The sequence below is a fragment of the Hipposideros armiger genome, unplaced genomic scaffold (assembly GCF_001890085.2).
Source record: "Hipposideros armiger isolate ML-2016 unplaced genomic scaffold, ASM189008v1 scaffold_86, whole genome shotgun sequence".
Taxonomy (NCBI): domain Eukaryota; kingdom Metazoa; phylum Chordata; class Mammalia; order Chiroptera; family Hipposideridae; genus Hipposideros; species Hipposideros armiger.
This window is the reverse complement of record NW_017731436.1, coordinates 702,717-722,441: the sequence shown is the minus strand read 5'-3', so window position 1 is coordinate 722,441 and position 19,725 is coordinate 702,717. Positions and strand designations below refer to the sequence as shown.

At 39.7% G+C, this 19,725-nt stretch overlaps 2 protein-coding genes across 2 annotated transcripts in view; both read right to left on the bottom strand.

Moving 5' to 3' along the window:
• LOC109383580 (L-lactate dehydrogenase A-like 6B) overlaps positions 1 to 5,280 on the bottom strand; it is a 9,109-nt gene extending 3,829 nt beyond the window's left edge. The window contains exon 1 of the mRNA XM_019644158.1: positions 4 to 5,280. Within this exon, the coding sequence (XP_019499703.1) occupies positions 4 to 674 (671 nt within the window). The 5' untranslated portion in view covers positions 675 to 5,280. The remainder of the gene's footprint in view (positions 1 to 3) is intronic.
• Positions 1 to 19,352, bottom strand: part of TMEM242 (transmembrane protein 242) — a 27,057-nt gene extending 7,705 nt beyond the window's left edge. Inside the window, exons 1-3 of the mRNA XM_019644198.1 lie at positions 19,084 to 19,352; positions 18,386 to 18,486; positions 11,651 to 11,788 (exon numbers count right to left, since the gene is read on the bottom strand). Of these exons, the coding sequence (XP_019499743.1) occupies positions 11,651 to 11,788; positions 18,386 to 18,486; positions 19,084 to 19,171 (327 nt within the window). The 5' untranslated portion in view covers positions 19,172 to 19,352. The remainder of the gene's footprint in view (positions 1 to 11,650; positions 11,789 to 18,385; positions 18,487 to 19,083) is intronic.
• Between the last annotated feature and the right edge of the window lie 373 nt (positions 19,353 to 19,725).

Sequence of the window (19,725 nt, the reverse complement as noted above, 5' to 3'; positions counted from 1 at the left end):
TGCCCAATCAAGAAACGAAAACGCGCAGTGTCCAGATTACAACCACTTCCAATGACCCGGCTCTTGGGAAACTGACTTATCTTCCAGGCTGCGTAAGTTAAGACATCCACTGGATTGGAAACAACAATGAGCTTGCAGTGAGGACTGTAATGGACAATACTAGAAATCATTAATTTAAGGATGGCCACATTTCGCTGGACTAAATTAAGGCGTGTTTCTCCCTTTTCCTGGCGTGCACCTGCTGTGATAACCACGAGGTTGGAGTTTGCAGTGACACGGTAATCTTTGCTGGCAACAATATTTGGCATTTTCGCGAAAGGACTGCCGTGTTGAAGATCCATCGTCTCGCCCTTCAGTTTGTCTTCGGCAGCATCCACCAAGGCAAGTTCATCACTCAAGCCTTTAAGTAGGATGCTGACAGCACAGGCCATGCCAACGGCTCCAGTTCCGATAATGGAGACCTTACTGCGATGAATGGACTCCTCTGAAGCTAAGTGCTTTATAAGCTCACGCTTGACAGTCGCCATCGCGGACACGGGGCTAACGGGCCAGGCGCCCCTGTGTGGGATGCAGGCCGGCGGGCGGGGAACCGGTGCCGTCCCCAGACACAGGAAATTCGCGCTGGCAGCGCCCACGCTCCGGCTGGCCCGCAGGACTCCCACGGCCCAGCTCATGGCCACTCACCCAAGAGGCGGAGGAAGAGACTGGAGGAGAGCGGCGGGCAAGCTTTCCGGCGTGAAGGGCGGGCCAGTGACCGCAGGCCACCTCCTCGGCTTGCTACTGCGGCTGCGCACGGATGTGGGCCGTTGGGCGCCCCCTCGGCCTGCTACTGCGGCTGCGCAATGCCGGCCCAGCTCGCGCGGCCTCACAGCGGCCTCCAGAAAGTCCTTCTGTCTGCTCTGCTCACACTGAGGCGGTAAAGGGCTTCGCTCGCAGATGAATTCTGGAGTTACAGTGTTACGGAACATGAATTCTCTTCAATATATAATGTCTATAATAGACGAACCCAGATCCCTGGGCTCACTGTGAGATTTTGTATTTTTAGTATGTATGCCAAGTAAAAATGCTTTCATTAAGTACAGGTGGAAAAAGGTAAATTTTCTGAACTGTAACCCTGCCAGGAAGAGTACGGTGCCTGCATTGTCTCTCCATGGCTTGTTGCACCATTTCCTTGCATATGCAGAAGTGGGGCTCCTCCTCTATGTTGTATCCAGTTTGAGAACCTTCTATTTGGACAGGATTCTGTTGCCTTCATGCCAGTCGTGACCATGACCCACAACTCTGGAGAAGCCACAGGAGCTTGACAACAAGGGGAAGGGGCCGACTATGAACTTGTCCAATACTATAAGCTCGGGAGAAGCTGTTGACTTTTTCTCACTCCAAAGGAAAGCTTGTGATTGAGGGTCCTGATTAAAAACCATTTCTCAAGTAGAAAGCCTTCTTTACAATGAAAATACATCTTAAATGTCCTTAAAGTGGCAAATTTTAATTCCTGCACAAAGATCATTGATTAAAGCAGTAAACTAAAATACGGCTGACCCTTGAATAACACGGGTCAACTGTATTAACTAGTACAACCCCGCATCAGTGTATCCTGCCTTCCAATGTGTTTTCTGGTCATTCTTATGAACTTCCTTTCAAGTTTCTAAGGACGTAGAAACTTTCCATCTGATGAAATACGTACTTTAATAAACCCAATAAACTATAAAAGTCCAAATAAAATGAATGGTACTTTCTCCCCACTGATAAATGGAGTTCTGAGCATGTGAGGATTGCTCAAAGCTCTCCTCTCCTTCTAAGAGGACAATGTGCTCTCTCCTAATGGGGCCCTTGGTACACGGAGCAAGCGCCCTCGTGGTCAGCAAAAAAAAAAAAAAAAAATTTCAGTTTTAGAATACTGGATCTTCACAAAACGAATATTTCATATTCAGGGCTTGAAAAGCTATTCTCATCCTTCCCGCCACTGACATGGAGGAGAGGAACAACAAGCACAGAAGTTGGGGAGGGTGGGAGACGCCTGGCAGTCGGCACAGGTTCCTGCGGTCCTATCTTAGTGTGACTTGCTGGCACTTGAGCAGTGGTCAGACATGCTGTTTAAATGGTACAGTCACAGGCTCTGTGACACAAGAAATGGTAAGAACACCACATATATGAGTTCTCTCCACACTACGGTAACCATTTGCCGAATTAAAAGGGAATTTAAAATACGATCACCTTTACTTAGTGGTGGTCAACATTTTAGAGGGATCCTTTTAAAAGACTAACTTTTGATAGTTATTGTTTCTTTTATTCCAGTCATAACTAGAAATATTTTCATCTGATGCTTGTTCCCATCTTCCTGTAATGATTCCTTTAGCCAGTCAAGTCATTTTCCAAGATAAGTATTCTTGAGGATGAAAATTCAAGGACATAAAGACTCTTAGCTAGATAGCTTCTTTCTATAGCAATTTTCTTTCTAGAGTTTGAACCTCTTCAGAAATACAATCTCTATGAGAGCTGCCTCTTCAGTTTCTCCCCTTAACCACAACTAAATCAATTTTGAGGGGGGAAAAACACTCTCCAAAATAAAAATACCTCTAACAAAGCAGTTTTTTATTTATAAGTCTTGAGATAAGACGGAAAAAACCTAAGAAAAATGAAGAGATGTACGTGACCTCCACAGCAGATTTAGGTTTACTCAAAGACGTGGAAAGCCAAATCTAACTAGACATCTCTCTACCCTAATGGCTTTCTATCTTAGGTGGCCCTTCATTTCTTTTGAATGGAAAACCTAACTCATATTATCTACTCAAAAATGAGTACAACGTTATAGCTGACAGCAGGATTACGCCATAATACTTTTCGTTACCCTCTTAGGAGGGATGAGGCAGGAAACGAAGATGACCAGCAAGTCTCTGGACCAAGGATGGTTACAACTAAGGCATCCTTTTCCTTCCACCTGGACCCTCACCGCCAGCAACGCTAACCTTTTCTATGTAGGAGTCCAGTACAAATACAGATGCTCCTGGACTAATAATGATGGGGTTACATCCCAATAAACCCACTGTATTTTGTAAGTATTTTAATGTGGCATTTAATATACCTAACTTACTGAACATTACAGCTTAGCCTAGCTGACCTAAAATATGCTCAAAACACTTACATCAGCCTACAGTTGGGCAAAGTCATCTCGCTGCTGCTGCCCAGCATTATAAGAGAGTATTTTACCACCTATCTCTAGCCTGAGAAAAGATCAAAATTCAAAATTTGAAGTACAGTTTCTACTGAATGCACAATCACTTTGGCACCATCAGAAAGTTGAAAAACTCGTAAGTTGATCCAGTCAGGGCCATCTGTATTCCATCTTCTAAATCTTCTACAATGCTCCAAGCAGAATTGACTTTTTAAAATTCTGTACCACCAAAGTACTCTGTAATTAGATATAATTACTTAGGAATGTGTCACTCCAAAACAGATCACTTTTTATTTACCAGCATATCCCTGTCCTTTAGAACAGAGCTTGGTCCATGAATAGGGATTCAGTAAATGTTTGTGGTAGAAAAGAATAAGTAAATAACTAGAGAAGTGGGTTAAGTAAGGCTACAGGGCTAAAAAGTGAGAGAAATGGAAAGACACTAAATAAAGGGGTAAGATGTGTGGGTGTTTGTTTGGGGTTTCTTAGCAAGGCTGATGCATAAATTTCAGATAAAGCTATGGGTAAGCTAAAGATTTCTTAACTATTCTCAAAGCCAAGACCTACCTTTACCAAGTTAGAACATACAAAAAGAAAAAAATCTATAGTGCTTTAAACACAGTAAATGCAATGGCAGAAACAATATTTTTAGCCTTTAAAGTTATTTAAAGTATTTTGTTCCTTGGAAAGCTTTAAAAAAATTTATGCACAAAACCCTTGATTTGCAAAAAAAAAAAAACCAAATAAAAGCAATGAAAGCATGTTAATTAATAAGCTGATCTAAAATCGGCTATAAACTCACCAGCATGCAAGTAGGGTATTATATAAACAATTATTTTAAAAGTCGTCTTTGTGATTTGAAAGTTATAAAATGCAAATTGTAGTTTTAAAACACATTAGTGGGCTGTAATTCCATTGCTCACAGATACAAAAATCTATGTAACTATGTAGTCCTTGTGTGACGTTCTTTACAGATCCCAGCTCCTGAAAATATTGTCCTTTGTCAGCAATACTGGGAAGGCCAGGGAAGGCCAAAAGCAGGGCCACAAGGCTTTGTCCCCTGAAGAGAATGAAGGCAGACTGCCAATTCAAAAATCAACACTGGGATCAGCCTCCTACTGATGGCCTTCAAACATTATACATGAATTGGCAAGTTCTAATAAATTACCCAAATCTCATTTTTGTTCTTTAAAGACATCATCTTAGACATAATTTTTGTTGCAATGTAAAAGAGCTGCTTGTATTAATCATAAAAAAGGGGGAAAAGGAAGTATTTTAATGTGGCACAAAACGTGAAAAACAAATTAAAATTCATTAGTATGTGTGTAAATTGGGAAACTAACTTTATGGCTATAGGCGCTAACTGCATAGGTGTTTTATTAATCTACTCCATTTTTTTTCTGCCAGTGGCTTAGGTAATAGAAGTAATACTGTAGTCCCCAGTAACAAGAGCTTTATTTATCTATTTAAAAAAAAACTGACATAAAGGATTTCTTTGTGTATGGAAGTTACTTTCAATTTGCGGCAGAAACATAAGTTACCTCATAAACTCAAAACTACGTACCCAAACAGATTAACTCTACAATGTAAATGTTAAAAATTAACTTGCCTCCAAACTACGTCTAGGCAAAGAACAGAATCAGCAGCAGGGATCATGGGAAGAAGAAGGGGCATTCCAGGTAGGGGATCAGCCAGTCAAGTAGGCCCATGAGCCAGGAGCTCAGAGTGTGGGCTGGAGACGCAGAGCTGGCAGCTGTCTACACGTGGATAAAGCCACCAGAGTGTGTGGCACCTGCGAAGGAGAAACTACAAGATCAAAGCGGGCGGCTCAACATAACTGTGTGCAGAGTTCATCAGAGCATTTGAGAAGTAAATGGGAAAGTGGGAAGTGAAAAATAAGAACCAAACTAGGATTCAGAAAAATTACAAAAATAAAAATAAAAAAGCCAGGAATCTGTTAGTACAAGAAGCAAACAATAACTGATATATCTGAGTCATCAAGAAGTTATGTTTAGCATAATTTACATTGTGAAAAGATATATAGCACATTATAAAGTTTTTCTTCTTATACTTGTTAGAAATATTTCAACCAGGAAAATTCAATTTGAGAGAACAGTTCCATTTTCTGATATAGGGGTAAATGAAAAATAATATATAAATATATCAACATATATTTTTTCATAGTTTTAGATATTCATAAGTGACTAACCAATAGTAGGTACCTCTTCAAACAAAGCTTCAGGGGAAAGCTTACGCTGTCAGGTCTTCATGCCACAATGCTTTATGGAAAGATCTGCTCATGTGAGTCCACTTTTCTAGACTCACTGTAAGAAACAAGGGCAAAGAACAAGAAAACCCAAGTGAAGTCAAGGATACCTCTCCTCCAGTGGAATAAGGCTGGGGACATTCTTGGGGTGATTAAGCTGATCTGTGTCAGACCTCCAACAGAAGGCTTTTACAGCAGAGCTTATCTTTCTTAGCAATTCTTGCACATTCTCACTTTATAAAATGCCTAGGGCCCTATTTTACTTATAAAAGGAAACTGGTGGGTTTTTAAAGAGCTATCTTGGCAATGTGCCACAACAGCTGATTTCCCACCCCCAGCTCAGGGAAAAAAGTGCACTGGTCATTATCTCCCCTTTTAAACTGAGCCAGTCCCCCTGACACGGCCTCTCTGTCACCAAATTGCTCCTCCATGCACACGAGTGCCTCTCACCACCAATGCCAGGCCCATTAGAGCTGCAATGGAATGGAAGTAAGGGTCACAGAGATGTTCTTGTCATCTCGGACCTGAACTTAGCTGATGCACAGTGCCACTTCCAATTAATTTAAAAATGATTCCAGGAAAATATTCCTCAATGCTTAAGCTGTTTGAAGACCCGAGAGCTTGATAGATGGAACTATCTCTGCAAGATCATGATGACTGTGTTCTGGGCCTTCCAGTAAGTACTACCGGGAAGAGGAAGCAAGGCTGGGTCTGCTGACGTGATCATCGGCATAAGACACGGAAGCCTGCTTCCTGGGGGCAGAAGCTCTAGAGGCGTTTGGAAGCACTGAGGTTAGGCGAGGGGGGCAGAAGGGGGGTGTTTCCGCTGCTTTTCAGACTTGCAGGCCGCTCAGAAGTGGCTACCATTAAACACTTTGCCAGGAGACTCAGATTTGGTTTTAATCTTTGACCTAAATCAATGCAAAGTATATAACATAAAGTCTATTTCCTTCTTAGATCTCTTAGAAGTTAAAAACTTTTAAGTGTCTCCGTAGTTTATTTTACATATGGGGTTCTAGCATTCACTCCACAATACTGCTTCCTTTGAAATGACTAAGACGATGGAGGCATAAATGTACTTAATATGAGACACATCGGAATGCTTGTAAAACTGAACTTAGCAAAGTCAAAAGAAAGAGATTTGACTGTAATTAGCAACAAGTTTAAGAGCAATATTTAATATATGTTTTATTTACCTGTTTTACTTTAATTTTTTAAAGAAAAAAAGGCCTAAGCTTTTCAGAAAGCAGCAACCTACATCAGCAGATGCGGAGGCAAGACCGGGGCTGGAGAGGAGGCAAGGCTGCACTCACAGATTTCCATAAAAGCCTGCACAGCAGCAGGGCCTTCAGAGATGTAGTCAAGGAAGAAAGAGATTATTTTCCTGTCTATCAGATGGGCAACAATTTCAGAGTAATAGAAGCCACTAATGGCAAGGGTGCCAGGAAACTTGTATGCACTGTTGACATCTTCTAAATTACATCAACTTTCCTGGAGGGCCGTTCAGCACACATATCAAAAACATTTTTAACATGCCCTCTGATTCAACAAAAACATCTCCTGTCCTTAGGACAAATTTCTTGAGCAAGACAAGTACAAAAAGATGTGTGCCGGGCTGGCCGAGTGGCGCGTTGGTGAAGAGCTGGCTTGGGATGCCAGCTTTGGGCAGCAGGGCCCCGGTTCGGATCCCACATTAGGGCCAGTGACGCTGCGCCCTCTACAGCTAAGATGGTGAACAACAGCTCGACCTGGAGCTGGGCTGCCATGAGTCGCCGGCGACGGCGTAGGCTGCAGTGGGCTGCCATAAAGCTACCATGAGTGGCCGGCAGCGGGCATGAGCTGCCATCTAATGGCTGGCGAGCAACTGCCTCAGCCAGGAAGAGCGCAATGATCACAATACCAACATGGGCCAGTGAAGCGACGTCCTCCACAACTAGACTGAAAAACAAAAGGACAGCAACTTGTCTGTTCCCCTCCCCCAATTCCCCAATAAAATCTTTAAAACAAAAACAAAAACGATGTGTGCCTATAAAGGTTCATGACGGTGTTTAACAGTGAAAAATTACAATCTGAACACTGTTGGCAGGAGAATGATTAAGTAAATTATAAAACACAACAGAGTGCCATGTGGCCATTAAAAGTGATGGAGATTTATAGACTCTACATGCAGATGTTCCTATGACTATCCAGTGAAGAAAGGTTCCCGAGTAGCATAGTAAAACAGTATTTATATGCGATTATGTGAAGTGCCTATAGAAGGTCTGAGGGTATTTCTACTGTAATGGGCGACTGTAACTCAGTGAGATGTTTCCTGTTTGGTACTTTTCTACATTGATTCTTTTTTCTAAAAAACAGTGAGTCTATATTTTCACACAAAAAAACAAAACCATCTCTGTTAAAATAAAAAAAGATAGGTCCAAAATATATTTTCCTTTAAAAATAAATACCAACGTATGGAAATAAAGACAAATACCTCTTATCCCCATGGTAAATGGGTAAACAAACGTCCTTCGTTTATAAATTAATTTTTAAATTTAAATCTCTGGACAATTTAAAGTATTTCACAGTAACTAAGAATGTTTTCATTCATGGTTTTATTACTATTGAGGTTAGCTCCTATGAGGGCAACAATTCTAAATTATTTGTAAATAATTACAAATCTAACTACACCAAGTATCATGAATATATTATAGACAAACCACAGCAAACATTTGCACAATTCTAACCAGTACTTTAAGACTATAACCTCACTTCAAAAAAATAGAAATGGGTCCACAGACATAAAAAGCTACAAAGCTTCCAATCATATTAAATCAGGATTAGTTAGACACCGAATGTTTTTCCTTCTAGGGGAGAAAAAAATGGTAAGATAGTCTAACCATAAATATGCACAACTTCTTCAGAAATCCTTTCAAGTATCAATACCTACTATAAATAATAAAAGGCAAAAAAGTGAACAGGTCATTGCTCTTGAGTAGCATAAATAACTGTAGGAGGCATGGTTTTCTTTTGATAACTGGGGAATTACCAGTTGGTATCACTAAAGGTCTTATTTACTGACTGAAGAGCATTTATCTCAACTATTCACTAAACTTAAAATGTCTGCCCTGATAAAACGATCTAATCACAGAGCCATGGCGTGCACTCACCTAGCCTGAACGTCAGTCTCCTGGGACCATGAACCCATAGTAACTGTTCATTCTTTTCACAGTTAAGTTACTGTGATAAAATTAATGCTGCCTCTGTCATAATCAGATGATAAAATACCATAATTCAAAGTAACTGATGAACCCATACTAAGCAATCAGGCCACGCTTGCTGACCCAAGGCTGGTAGGGGGTGGAGCTGGTAAGGCGATGGCTGAACCTGTACTGACTGCTACACAGAGGCGGGAGGGTCCCCTCTTAAATTCTGGGCCCACTTATCTCCTCCATTGGGCTGACAGGATAGCTTCCTATCTCCTTTTTTGGAACCTCTGATTAAATGTGTAAAATACAAATTTATATTTATATTTTATGTATTATACATATTCTATGTGAAATGAAATTCCACAATAACTATGAATAAACAAAAAATAAATCTAAAACATTTCTAAGACTCTGAAGAGCTCTGATTTAAGCATTTTCTGCATGTTCCCTTTCAAACCAGCAGATGTAGCTGTGAATTAAAGCAGGGAATGAAAGCTGTTCTCAGTCAGCCATTAGATGGCACCCTTCTTTTTTTGAACTGGGTTTATATTGGAGATTTAGTATAATTGAAGGCATCTGTCAACAATTATTTGACACTGGAATTGATTTTGATTTACCTGCATTTATCTGGAATGATCATTTCAATTATTTATTGAGTGTACAGACTTGGACCATTTCTGTTCAACATTTTCTGACTAAGACTGTTTTCCTTAGTCATTGAAAGATGACATTTCCTAAAGAGGTAGTAAATAGTGATAAAAGTTCATCACTGGACTCAGGGCAACCTCACAGTTACCATCAAAACTCTCTGAAGTAGGGCTGAAATATACCATATTGCTCTCCACAAGCCTCAGAGCAGGGTCATGTAGTAAGAATTTGCTTAGAAAGTCTTGAAACCTAAGCCTTCCATAGTAAGTTGACTGGGAAGCCAGCCCTGTCTTAGCACAGGGCCAGGCTCAGGGTAGGCACACAAATGTCTTCTGAATGAACAAATCAATTAACACTACTGCTTTTAAAACATGTGCCCTTGACAAAGTATCAATGGTCCATTTTTCTGTGAGGCTTCTCAGACGGGGAGCTCAAACTGATACACCTAATGTAGAGAGAGTATATTTGCAGTCTCTTTTTTGTCAAAGACATAAAGATGCAATCTAAAAGGACCCCAAGTGTCCTTATATTCAACAGGGCCAAACAGAAAAGAATTTTTCTCCCCTAAATATTTTATTTAGACCACAATCATCTTATCAGTCCCATACAGCAAAGAAGTTCACATTCTAGAAACTAAAATAGCACAGTCTAGCCCATAGAGCCCAAGGTCTCATGCATATAATTTAATTTAAATAACCTAATTTTGCTGGTCTATGAAAATTTGCCAGCAGAGTTACTTTACAAATAAAGGTTAGTCGGACTAGGAGAAAAGCAACATCTGTTTGTCTATCAGCATATTTTGAGTGAAAAGTACAATAATGCCTGTGCTTAGTTATGATTAAGCCAAATGTGAAAAACTCAATGTCAGGAATAACAGTCATACCCATTACTCCAGCAATCCTCCCTTCCCTCCCCTCTACTGAATCTCTCCCATCAGCATGCACATTTGCTGTCAATTCTCCCAGCTTCATACCTCTCCCTCTCTCTCTCCCCACGCCTCCGCACCCCCCAAGTCCCCCATCTCGCTATGACCCCATTTCTTTCTTTTCCTTCCCAGCAAAACGCAAGGCTTGCTTACACACACTGCCTCCAACCTCTCTCCTCCATTCTCTTTCGGATCCCCTCCACTCAGGCTTTACCCATCAACGACGGCCACAATGCCACTCAGTGAACTATCTCATGTGACTTAGCCCCAACATGTACCTCCTTGAAACGTTTTCTTCACCTGGCATCCAAGTTACCATTCTCCTGGCTTTCCCTCCTTCGGCAGGGAGACCTCCTTTGCTTTCTCCCCACTCCCCAGCCTCTAAATCTTATGAGAGCCAAGAGCCCCTTCCTCGGCCCTCTTCTCTTTCCTCTCTACATTCACTGCCTTTGTGAGCTCACCTGGTTGCCTCACTTTAAATACTACCTGTATACTGCTGAGTCTCAAATGTATATTTTCACCTTGCACCTCTCCCCAGAATTCCAACCTTCTATATCTAACTGCTTACCTGACTCTCCACTTGGCTATCTAACTGGTATCTCAAACGGGCAAGTCCCAGATTGAGCTCCTGACATTAACCCCGACACCTGCTCCTGTCACACTGGTCCCCATCCATTTTTCAGCTGCTCAGGCCAAAAGTCTTGGAAACATCCTTGACTTCACTTTTTCTCTCACCTTTGGCATCCAGTCTGTAACAAATGCTTGTGGACTCTACCTTTGAAATATATCCAGAACCTCTTTTCATCAACTCCACGGTTGCCACCTATTCCAAACCACCATCAATTCTCACCTGTCACAAAAAGCCTGGTCCACAGAGTTTCCTACCAACAGTTTACTAAAAAAGAAGCCCATCATTCTGCATGCACAGCTCCTTAGCTTGGGGTATAAATTACACACACACACACACACACACACACACACACACACACACACACACGCGCACACACGCGCGCACACACACATATATGTTTTTTGGATTTTCTCCAGTAATGTGTAAACACATTAATAATTTAAATAATAATTTTAAAATGCTTTAACTATTTTAGGATATTGATATATATGGATGTCAAACATCACAGAAAGTTGCCCCAAATTAAATAATTTTACTGAACAACAGCTACTGCCAATTTATATAGCATGAACATTTGCTATGAACTAGTCACTACTTACTTATATTTGAAGTTTCACCACCTTTAAATATTTAAGTTATTTATATGATTTACTAGTAATGAGAAGTTGCCTAGCTGTTAGTAAGAACTGAGTCACATTCTCTGTCATTACTTCCCAAGACAGTGAACAAATTATATGCAACTTTGAAAATCAGGAAGATTTAGACCACAGAAAGTAGAACAAACATTCCAGATACCAATTACAGGGCTGTGGCTACTTACGCTGTGAACGCCTAACGCTTTCCAGACTGCAAAGCTGATCACACCAACCCCACACCACGCGTACAGGGAGCCCCATCCCAGGGCTCGCAAGGCCAGGGAAGACCCGCTCTCTGGAAGAGCAGCGGTGGCCACGCTTCCCTGCAATGAAGACAGAAAGGTTGGGGTACAAAGCATCAGTTCACAGTGAACAAATATTTAGGGCGCGTTTGAAATGAATGTAAAAAAAAAAAAGGCAAACACACACTAAAATACCCCAAGAGAAACTTTTGAAATTTATATGAAACTATTTATAACTTACTTTTGTTAGTGAGAATGAACATTTTCCCAAGTTATCATGAACCAAATGTTTGCCTTTTGAATTGTATATTTATGTTAATTGCCCACTGAAAGTTTTCTTATTTGTATATTCTCTTTATATGTTAATGTTCGTTAGCCCTTATACCTATTATATATGGTATCCTATTTCCCTACTTTTAATTCCTTTTATTTTGATTTTGGTCAAAGTGCATTCTAATGCTTTTTAAACTTATTAAAACTCCCCCTATAATGAAGTTACAGTCATTTTTCTTTTTTTCAGCTGTATTTTTTGTTTTAAAGTTGTCTCTTCCTTTTACCCTTAACTTTTTAGATCATCTGATATTTATTTTGGTTTTGATAGGAGCTGATGAACTAAAGGGTACTTCCTGATGAACTTCCCAAGTAGCTTAGCAACTGCCCTAGCACCACTCTATCGATTACTCCTTCTCCCAACTTATTTGAGAAAATTACATATAAAGAGTTTTATTTTTCAGCTATTTTTGTACCACTAATTTATTATCTATTTTTTATGCCAGAACCACAGATTTAATTATAGAATCACAAAAACTCTTAATATCCAGGAAGTACACCACACTCATTACTTTTCTCAAAATTTTCTTTGCTCTTTTTGCCTATTAATTCTTCCAGAAAAACCCTAGAACATTCTGTCAAGATTTCTCCAACCCCCAAACAACTGGAGAAAATGCCCATACATTGGCATTTTCATTAGAATGATATCAAACTAATGAGCTAATCAGATAAGAGATAGCAAGTTTATAGCATCCTATCTTCCACCTGGCTATGTATTTCCATTTAAGTCCTTTTCTTTTTTTAGAATACTTTTGATAGTGCTCAACACATTTCTTAATAAAGTTATTTACATGTGTTTTGTGATTGTGAATGTTACTGATAGCACATAGAAATTCTGTTTGTCTGTATTCCGTGCCTAGCACATGCCTAGAACTAGTAGACATTCAGTATTTGCTGACTTATACTTTTTGTAAATATACCTTAGAGCCAACCAAATTTTCAAGAAATTTTTTGTTAGCCATTTTCTATGACAAAAACAATATTCTCTCTGATCTAATTCTCACGTTGCTGTAATTTCAGAGTTGTTACTAAATACCACAGAGCTCACATAAATACACTAAGGTCTAATGGCCTGAATTTTCATCCGGAACAGTACCATTAACCAAATATTATTAAACCAAGGTTGTTTTAAGTGCTTTGGCCTAAATTTTATTTTAGAAACTTAAATTTAAAATTCCTTATTTTCTTGGGAAGGACAGAAGTTATATACAGTAATACCTTGGTTTGCGAGCATAATTCGTTCCAGAAACAAACTACTCATATTGCAAGACATCGCTCGTTTACCAAGTTAAAATATATTAGAAATGTTTGCTCATCTTGCAGAACACTCGCAAACCACGTTACTTGCAATCCAAGGTATAACTGTATGTAGAATATATGGACATATATTTTTCAAAGTATACATAAACCCACATTTGTTTTACTAAATCAAGTGAAAAAGATAGCTATGTATAAAAATAACCCTTAATGACATAGCAATATTCCTAATAAAATCTTAATTTTGTCAAACTTTTACATTCTTTTTAAAAATAGTGTCTGCTATATTTGTATATCATCCTCAGAAATTGAGATGAAAACAGTTATTATTACTCATTGTCTACATACTTCCAAAAATGAATTTTAGTGGAAACTTTATTAAAAATTGATCTGTCCTTATTATTAAGGTTTTAAAAATCTAGTCACAAGCTTTTCCCTCTGGACTGTATGTCACATGACCTCCATAAATCCTGCTCAGAAGTTTCAAAATGAACATTGGCTGATGAGCTGCAGGGAAATACTGACTTGCCAATAGAACGTGTTGTTGAAAAGATCTTTAGATATAAACACATATGTTAGTACATATAGACAATGAAAGCTACGTTTTCCCTCACTGCCACATTTTTTAAATTTAAATTAAAATGAAGGCATGTGCGTATGAAGTTGACTTTAACAAATCACATTGTAGTTATGGTATTTAATATCCCCAAGATAAAATAGAAAAAATTATTTTCTAGTTGACAACTGTGTTTACGATACATCTGATGCCTAAAGACATGGGTGCCCCTTATCTTCTAGCAGGTGACAAGAGTCAATCTATTATTCACAGGTGTAGGAACAATCAAGAGCAAACTGTTCAGTTTGGCAGAAAGCCAGCTGCATACCTAAGCATAAGGTTCATGTTTTTAGTTTTCTTCAGTTTAATGCAAATCAAGCTGATATTTAAAAAGAATGGTCAATCTAGTTATTTCCTCTACAGAGCATTCTTATCTGATACCACATTTTGATATATTTTTTACATTACACAAATACTGGCTGTATTTTTATAATGTATACTATGTATTTTTTAAAGAGATTTATTTTTAAATTTCTCAGAAGTTGTAACTATAGCAGAAAGATGATGACTTGCCCTTTTTATTGACTCATTATATACATGGGTCTTGAAATAACTGAGTTATTTGAAGAATTTTACCATGCTATAATAAAAAGTACGGGCACCATATTATTTTAGATAAGTAAATTATTTGTGTGTATATATTATTTCATATTTGCTTCAATTGTTTTAACTAAATAGATATATAATATGTACATTATTTTCACTCATAGTGCCTCAATTAGTCCCACAATCATTTTATGAGACTGCTGTTATACAAATGTGGTATGTATAATACCAGTTTTTAAAAAATCATTGATCTATTTTAATCAACCAAAGAAACTCAAGAGTAGAATTTTTTGACCACCTTAGCTTGCACCTCTTTCTGTTTATTCAGAGAAGGAGGAAGAAAAATGAATGTTCATTCAGCACTTAACTATTTCTCTCCCTCAACTCCCGGTTTCCTAGCATGAGATTTAGCTAAAAGAGTGCAAATTAACACAGTATAGGAAGGATTATCATCCTCCTAAAATAATAACAGTGTAGGCAGTCCCCACTGATAGTTGACCATTTTAAAGTCCTTTTGGGCTGCAATTTGAATCTGTATTACAATTAAAATCTAGATTCTCAGGCTAGTGGACAAAAGTAAATTCAAATAACAAACTGCTAAAAAAAAAAAAAGCATTATTTAGTCACCAGACGTAATCAAAGATGGACAGAGTGCCATGGTGAGCAAGTTTCTTAATCTATCTGTGCCTCAATTTAATGAGGACAACAGTACAATACCGGGGGTGACAAAAAAATGTATACATGTGGATACTTTGGTCAATGTTGCTCAAGCAGTAGTTCGCTGTAATCAGAAGTGTCTGGACGCTGATGGTAACCACTTTGAGCACCTCTTGTAATTGCAGAAGTCAAACGTGACTTGTATTCATCTTTTGTTATCAGTGTATAATGAGTATTACAATTTTAATACAGTTTTTTCCTTTTTTAAGTATAGTATCTCACAGGGCTGTGATGGGGGGGTAAATGAATCCTAACCCTAAGAACAGCGGCTAGCACACAATAAGTACTCAAATGTTAGACATCAGAGAAAAACACCCACAGTGCACTGCGTGAGTGGTAGCAGTTTTAAACTGGGGCTTGCTCAGTATAAACTCATTAACTGCTCCAGAACCTCTGAGCTCTTCCACAAATCACTTTGCCTGTCAGAGTCTGGGTCAGTGGTAATGCTCTAATTTAAATGTTTTCCCAGGGGGGAGGTAAAACTTTACATATTTAACCATCCTGAACAGTGGTTCCCAAACTTTCTGGTCTCAGGATCCATTTATACTTGGACCCCAAAGATTTCTGAATATATGAATTATATTTATCAATAGCTAATGTATTAGAAGTAAAACTAAGAAATTCTTGAATTTTATTCATTTAAAAATAATAAACCCATTATAGATTAACATAAATATATTTTTATAAAAATAATTGTCTTATAAAGCAACCAAATTTAGTGCAAAGAGAGGCAATCTTTTACATTTCTGTTAATCCTTTACATGTCTGGCTTAATAAACAACAGTTGGATTTTCATATAAGATTCTGTATACAATCTGCTGCAGTATGTTTTTCGGTTGCAGTGTAGGAAGAAAATCCAGACTCTCACAGATATGTGGTTGGAAAACGGAGGAGCATTTTAATAGCCTTCATTCTCTGATACTACACCAAAACTCAACCAATAGCTTCTTAAGGTTAGCTGCAATATGGAACCGGAAGTCACATCAATGAATTCTTTTGTACTTTGTAACCTTAAAACCCATTAGTGTATTTTGCACTTTGACTGGACCTTTTATCCATGCATTGTGATCATTTAGAAAATAGATATACTAAATTATATAGATCTTTGAAATGTTGACACCATTTGTTAAATATTTCAAAAAATCACATCATTAATATCATCACCAATCTCATCAAAAAAGACTATAAATACTGAGCAGCTGTCAAGCTCACAATGGCAGATACAAGTTTTCTAAGATCGAATTTTCACTTGAAAGCTCAAATTTATCATTGGCAACAAATATTAACAACTCCTTGCTTGAAGAGACAGGCTCATTTTGTTCATTTTTAAGAAAATGTCTGCCAAATACCCACTTCCGAATAACTACAATTTGTCAGTTGTTCTTTCAAGTAAAAATGATATGCCATGAAAAAAGGCAGCTAGTTCAGCGTGCAACTCAATCACGCAATTGCTTTTCCTTGAAAACAAATCTTACTTTAGTATAAAGCAGAAGTGCTTTATGTGCACATGCCATTTCTTCACATAAAATATTAAAGATGTATGTTCAAGGGTCAAGGTTTAATAAAATTAGTAATTTTATGCTTCATTGAGGACATCTTATGCAATGATGGCTATTTTTAAAAAAACTACAGGTGGACGGTAATGAAGACCGCAATGACTCAGTACAGTTTGGGGGTCACTGCCCTGATTACATCAAGGCACTGGCAGTTTACCCTCCCATTGCTTTTGTACCATCAGTGCAAATGTCTTAGTATATTATTATGAAAAGTTTTGACTTTACAGACCCCAAAAAGGGTCTCAGAGTTCTGTGGGCCACAGCATGAAAACCACTGTGTTAAGACTATAAAGGGCATGTGTGATAATCAAATCTTAGAACCACAAAATAGAATGCAAAGTTGCGAACATATGCATGCACTTTTTTTTTCCTGAGAGAGAATTCCTAGCTTTCATCAGGTTCTCAAAAAGATCTGTGACCTGAAGGTTAATGTGGAAACCTAAGCTTAGAAATCAACCCAAGTTCCACTATTAAAGCCCCACTATCTGTCAGGTTTTACTGATTTTTTCCACAAGATATATTCTGCTCTGAATATATTTTATAATATAAGCGGAGACGACCATGAGGTTCATAGGACTGATCCAGGAAGCTCCATATAAGCCCTGATATTCAGAGTCGGGTCCAAATGCACTATAATGTGGTGTCTTCAAATTACAGTATTCATAAGGCTTAAGTATGATTATTACATTATTAAAGGTAAGTGGAAAGGGAATTCAAATGGCTTATGATTTTTCACATAACACTGTTCTTCTAAAGCTAGCATCAAATTGTAATCACATAGTTATCTGTGTGACTATTTGTTTAATATCTCTCTCTTGCACTGAGGCTAGCTTCCGGAGAGGCAGATATGTTTTGTTCATTTTTATACCTCTCACACTTACCTAGCACAGTGCCTAACACATAAAAGAGCCCAAGTTAACAACTGTTGGAGCAATAAAGTAATGGCTAAACCATATGGGGTGGGAAAGGCAGAGACAGTCTAATACATAAGAACAAGTAACTACAAGCAAATATGAAGAAAATTTCTCATCAACTAGGGAAATGAGCTACACGTGACCATGACAGTGATTGCTCGATCTTGCTCATGGAGTAAGGATTTTCTGTGTGAAGTAGTTATTCAACCAAAATTTACCAAGCACGAACTATGTGCCAGGCACTTTTCTAGAGGGGGAGCTGCAGTAATGCACAAGCATGTATGGTTTCTGGGTTCAAGGAGCTGACACATGTTTTTAATTGATACTGAGATGCACTTTATTTCAACATTTTAACTAACATCTCTGAGTTAGATATGCCTCTTGAAATCAGTACTGTGTCAAGAGTTTAATTGGCATCACTTTTTATTTCTTAGTGCTACATAAAATATTTGGGCCTCTTACAGTGAAATTACCTGGATTTAGATCTAAAGTCATGTTGTGAATAGGAAGTGTACTAGATGAGCTTTCCAAGTCTTGTTCTGCCAAAATTTAAGAAAGCACATAATCACTTCTTTCCAAATGAAAATAAAGACAGCTGGTTAGTTTGTGCACTTCTGTATACAGGTTTACTTCTAAAAGCAATATGAAAGGACATCAACATTTTTCATTTTTCCTATGCAAAACAGCTCTCATTTATTTGTAAACAATAACAATGCTATGAATGGATTTCGGTGTCACTAACCTTATTGAACCATTCAGGGCTTCTCTTTTTAGCCAGTGATAATGTTGTAACAAATCCAGCTAGCATTCCCGCTGCAGCAACAGTACCAAGGAAAATTCCACCTGCCAAGGGTTTGGGGGAAGGGCGTGGAGGGTGGGGAGAGAGATTAAAGGGAAAAAAACGCTTAAGTTAAAAAGATGTACACTAGTAAGTTTCAGGCATTAAATTGCATTCAAAAATCACTTTTGAAATTCGAGAAACGAGGCTAAGCAGCTCTTGTCAAAGGTAAACGACAGAGGCTGTGAAACCTGCGTGACCTCACGACCTCTGTTCCTGAGGTCATTCTGAGGTATCCATCATTCCCATGAGCAGAGAATGCGCGCAAGGTCCCTTCACCGGGACAGCGGCGTGAAGTTTCTCCCGGGAAGGAAAAAGGAGAAAGCGGAGATTAGAAAAGGGAGGGCAGGAGAGAAGCTGCAGAGAGGATCGGGGAAATGCAACGCACACGGAGCAGCTCTCCGGACCGGCCCCGAGTCCAGGGGAGCCTCCACCTCCCACGACCACTTAACCCACCCGGGCCGCCGGGCCCCACGTGCTAAACTCAGGGGCAAACCCAAGCAAAGGTCTCCCAGGGCGGGGTGTCGACAGGAATGCCCGCCCCAGCGCGGGCAGAGCCCGGGGGTGAGCTCGCCCGATGCCCGCAGCTCACCACAACACACCTTTAACCAGGAAAAGCCGGTCGTCGGCGGACCCCGGAGCCTCCAGCCCCGAGGACCGTTCTCCAGCCCCCGGGCCCGCGGTCTCCATGTTTACAACCCTCCGCTACCGCGTCCGGCACCAACTGGGCCCGGGTGACAGCGACAGCGAGGCGGAGGAGAAAGGTTCCGCTCTCAGCTCCCCGTGTACAACCTGAATACGCGTCCGGGGAACGGCCGCTGTCCCTAAACCCTCCCTCCTTCCCCGCCGCAGGGCATGGACGACGTGGTGGCTGCACGTGGTGTCCCCAGCCCGGCCCGGGGGGCGGTGTCCGCCAAGGCCGTCCCCCGGGGAGGGTCGTTTGCTAGCTCCAAGGTGATGATCGCTGCACTTGAATACCGTGTCTACAGTGATCAGCCCTGACTCTAGGAGGCAGTGAGGGGTCACAGATGGCGCCAGGAGCCCCGTCCCTGCCTGATTTGAGACCCTGAAGCTCAGTGTCCCGATCAGCCTTAAACCACGTACAAGGGTTTGGCCAGCGCTAACGTCTCACAGTTCTAAAAATGCAGGCCTCAGTCTTTGTCATTTTCTGAGAAATTTCATAATGGTCTTCATTTTAGGTGGAAGTGACAGGTTCTATCCCTGGAAGAGAGTCAGCCTGCCAG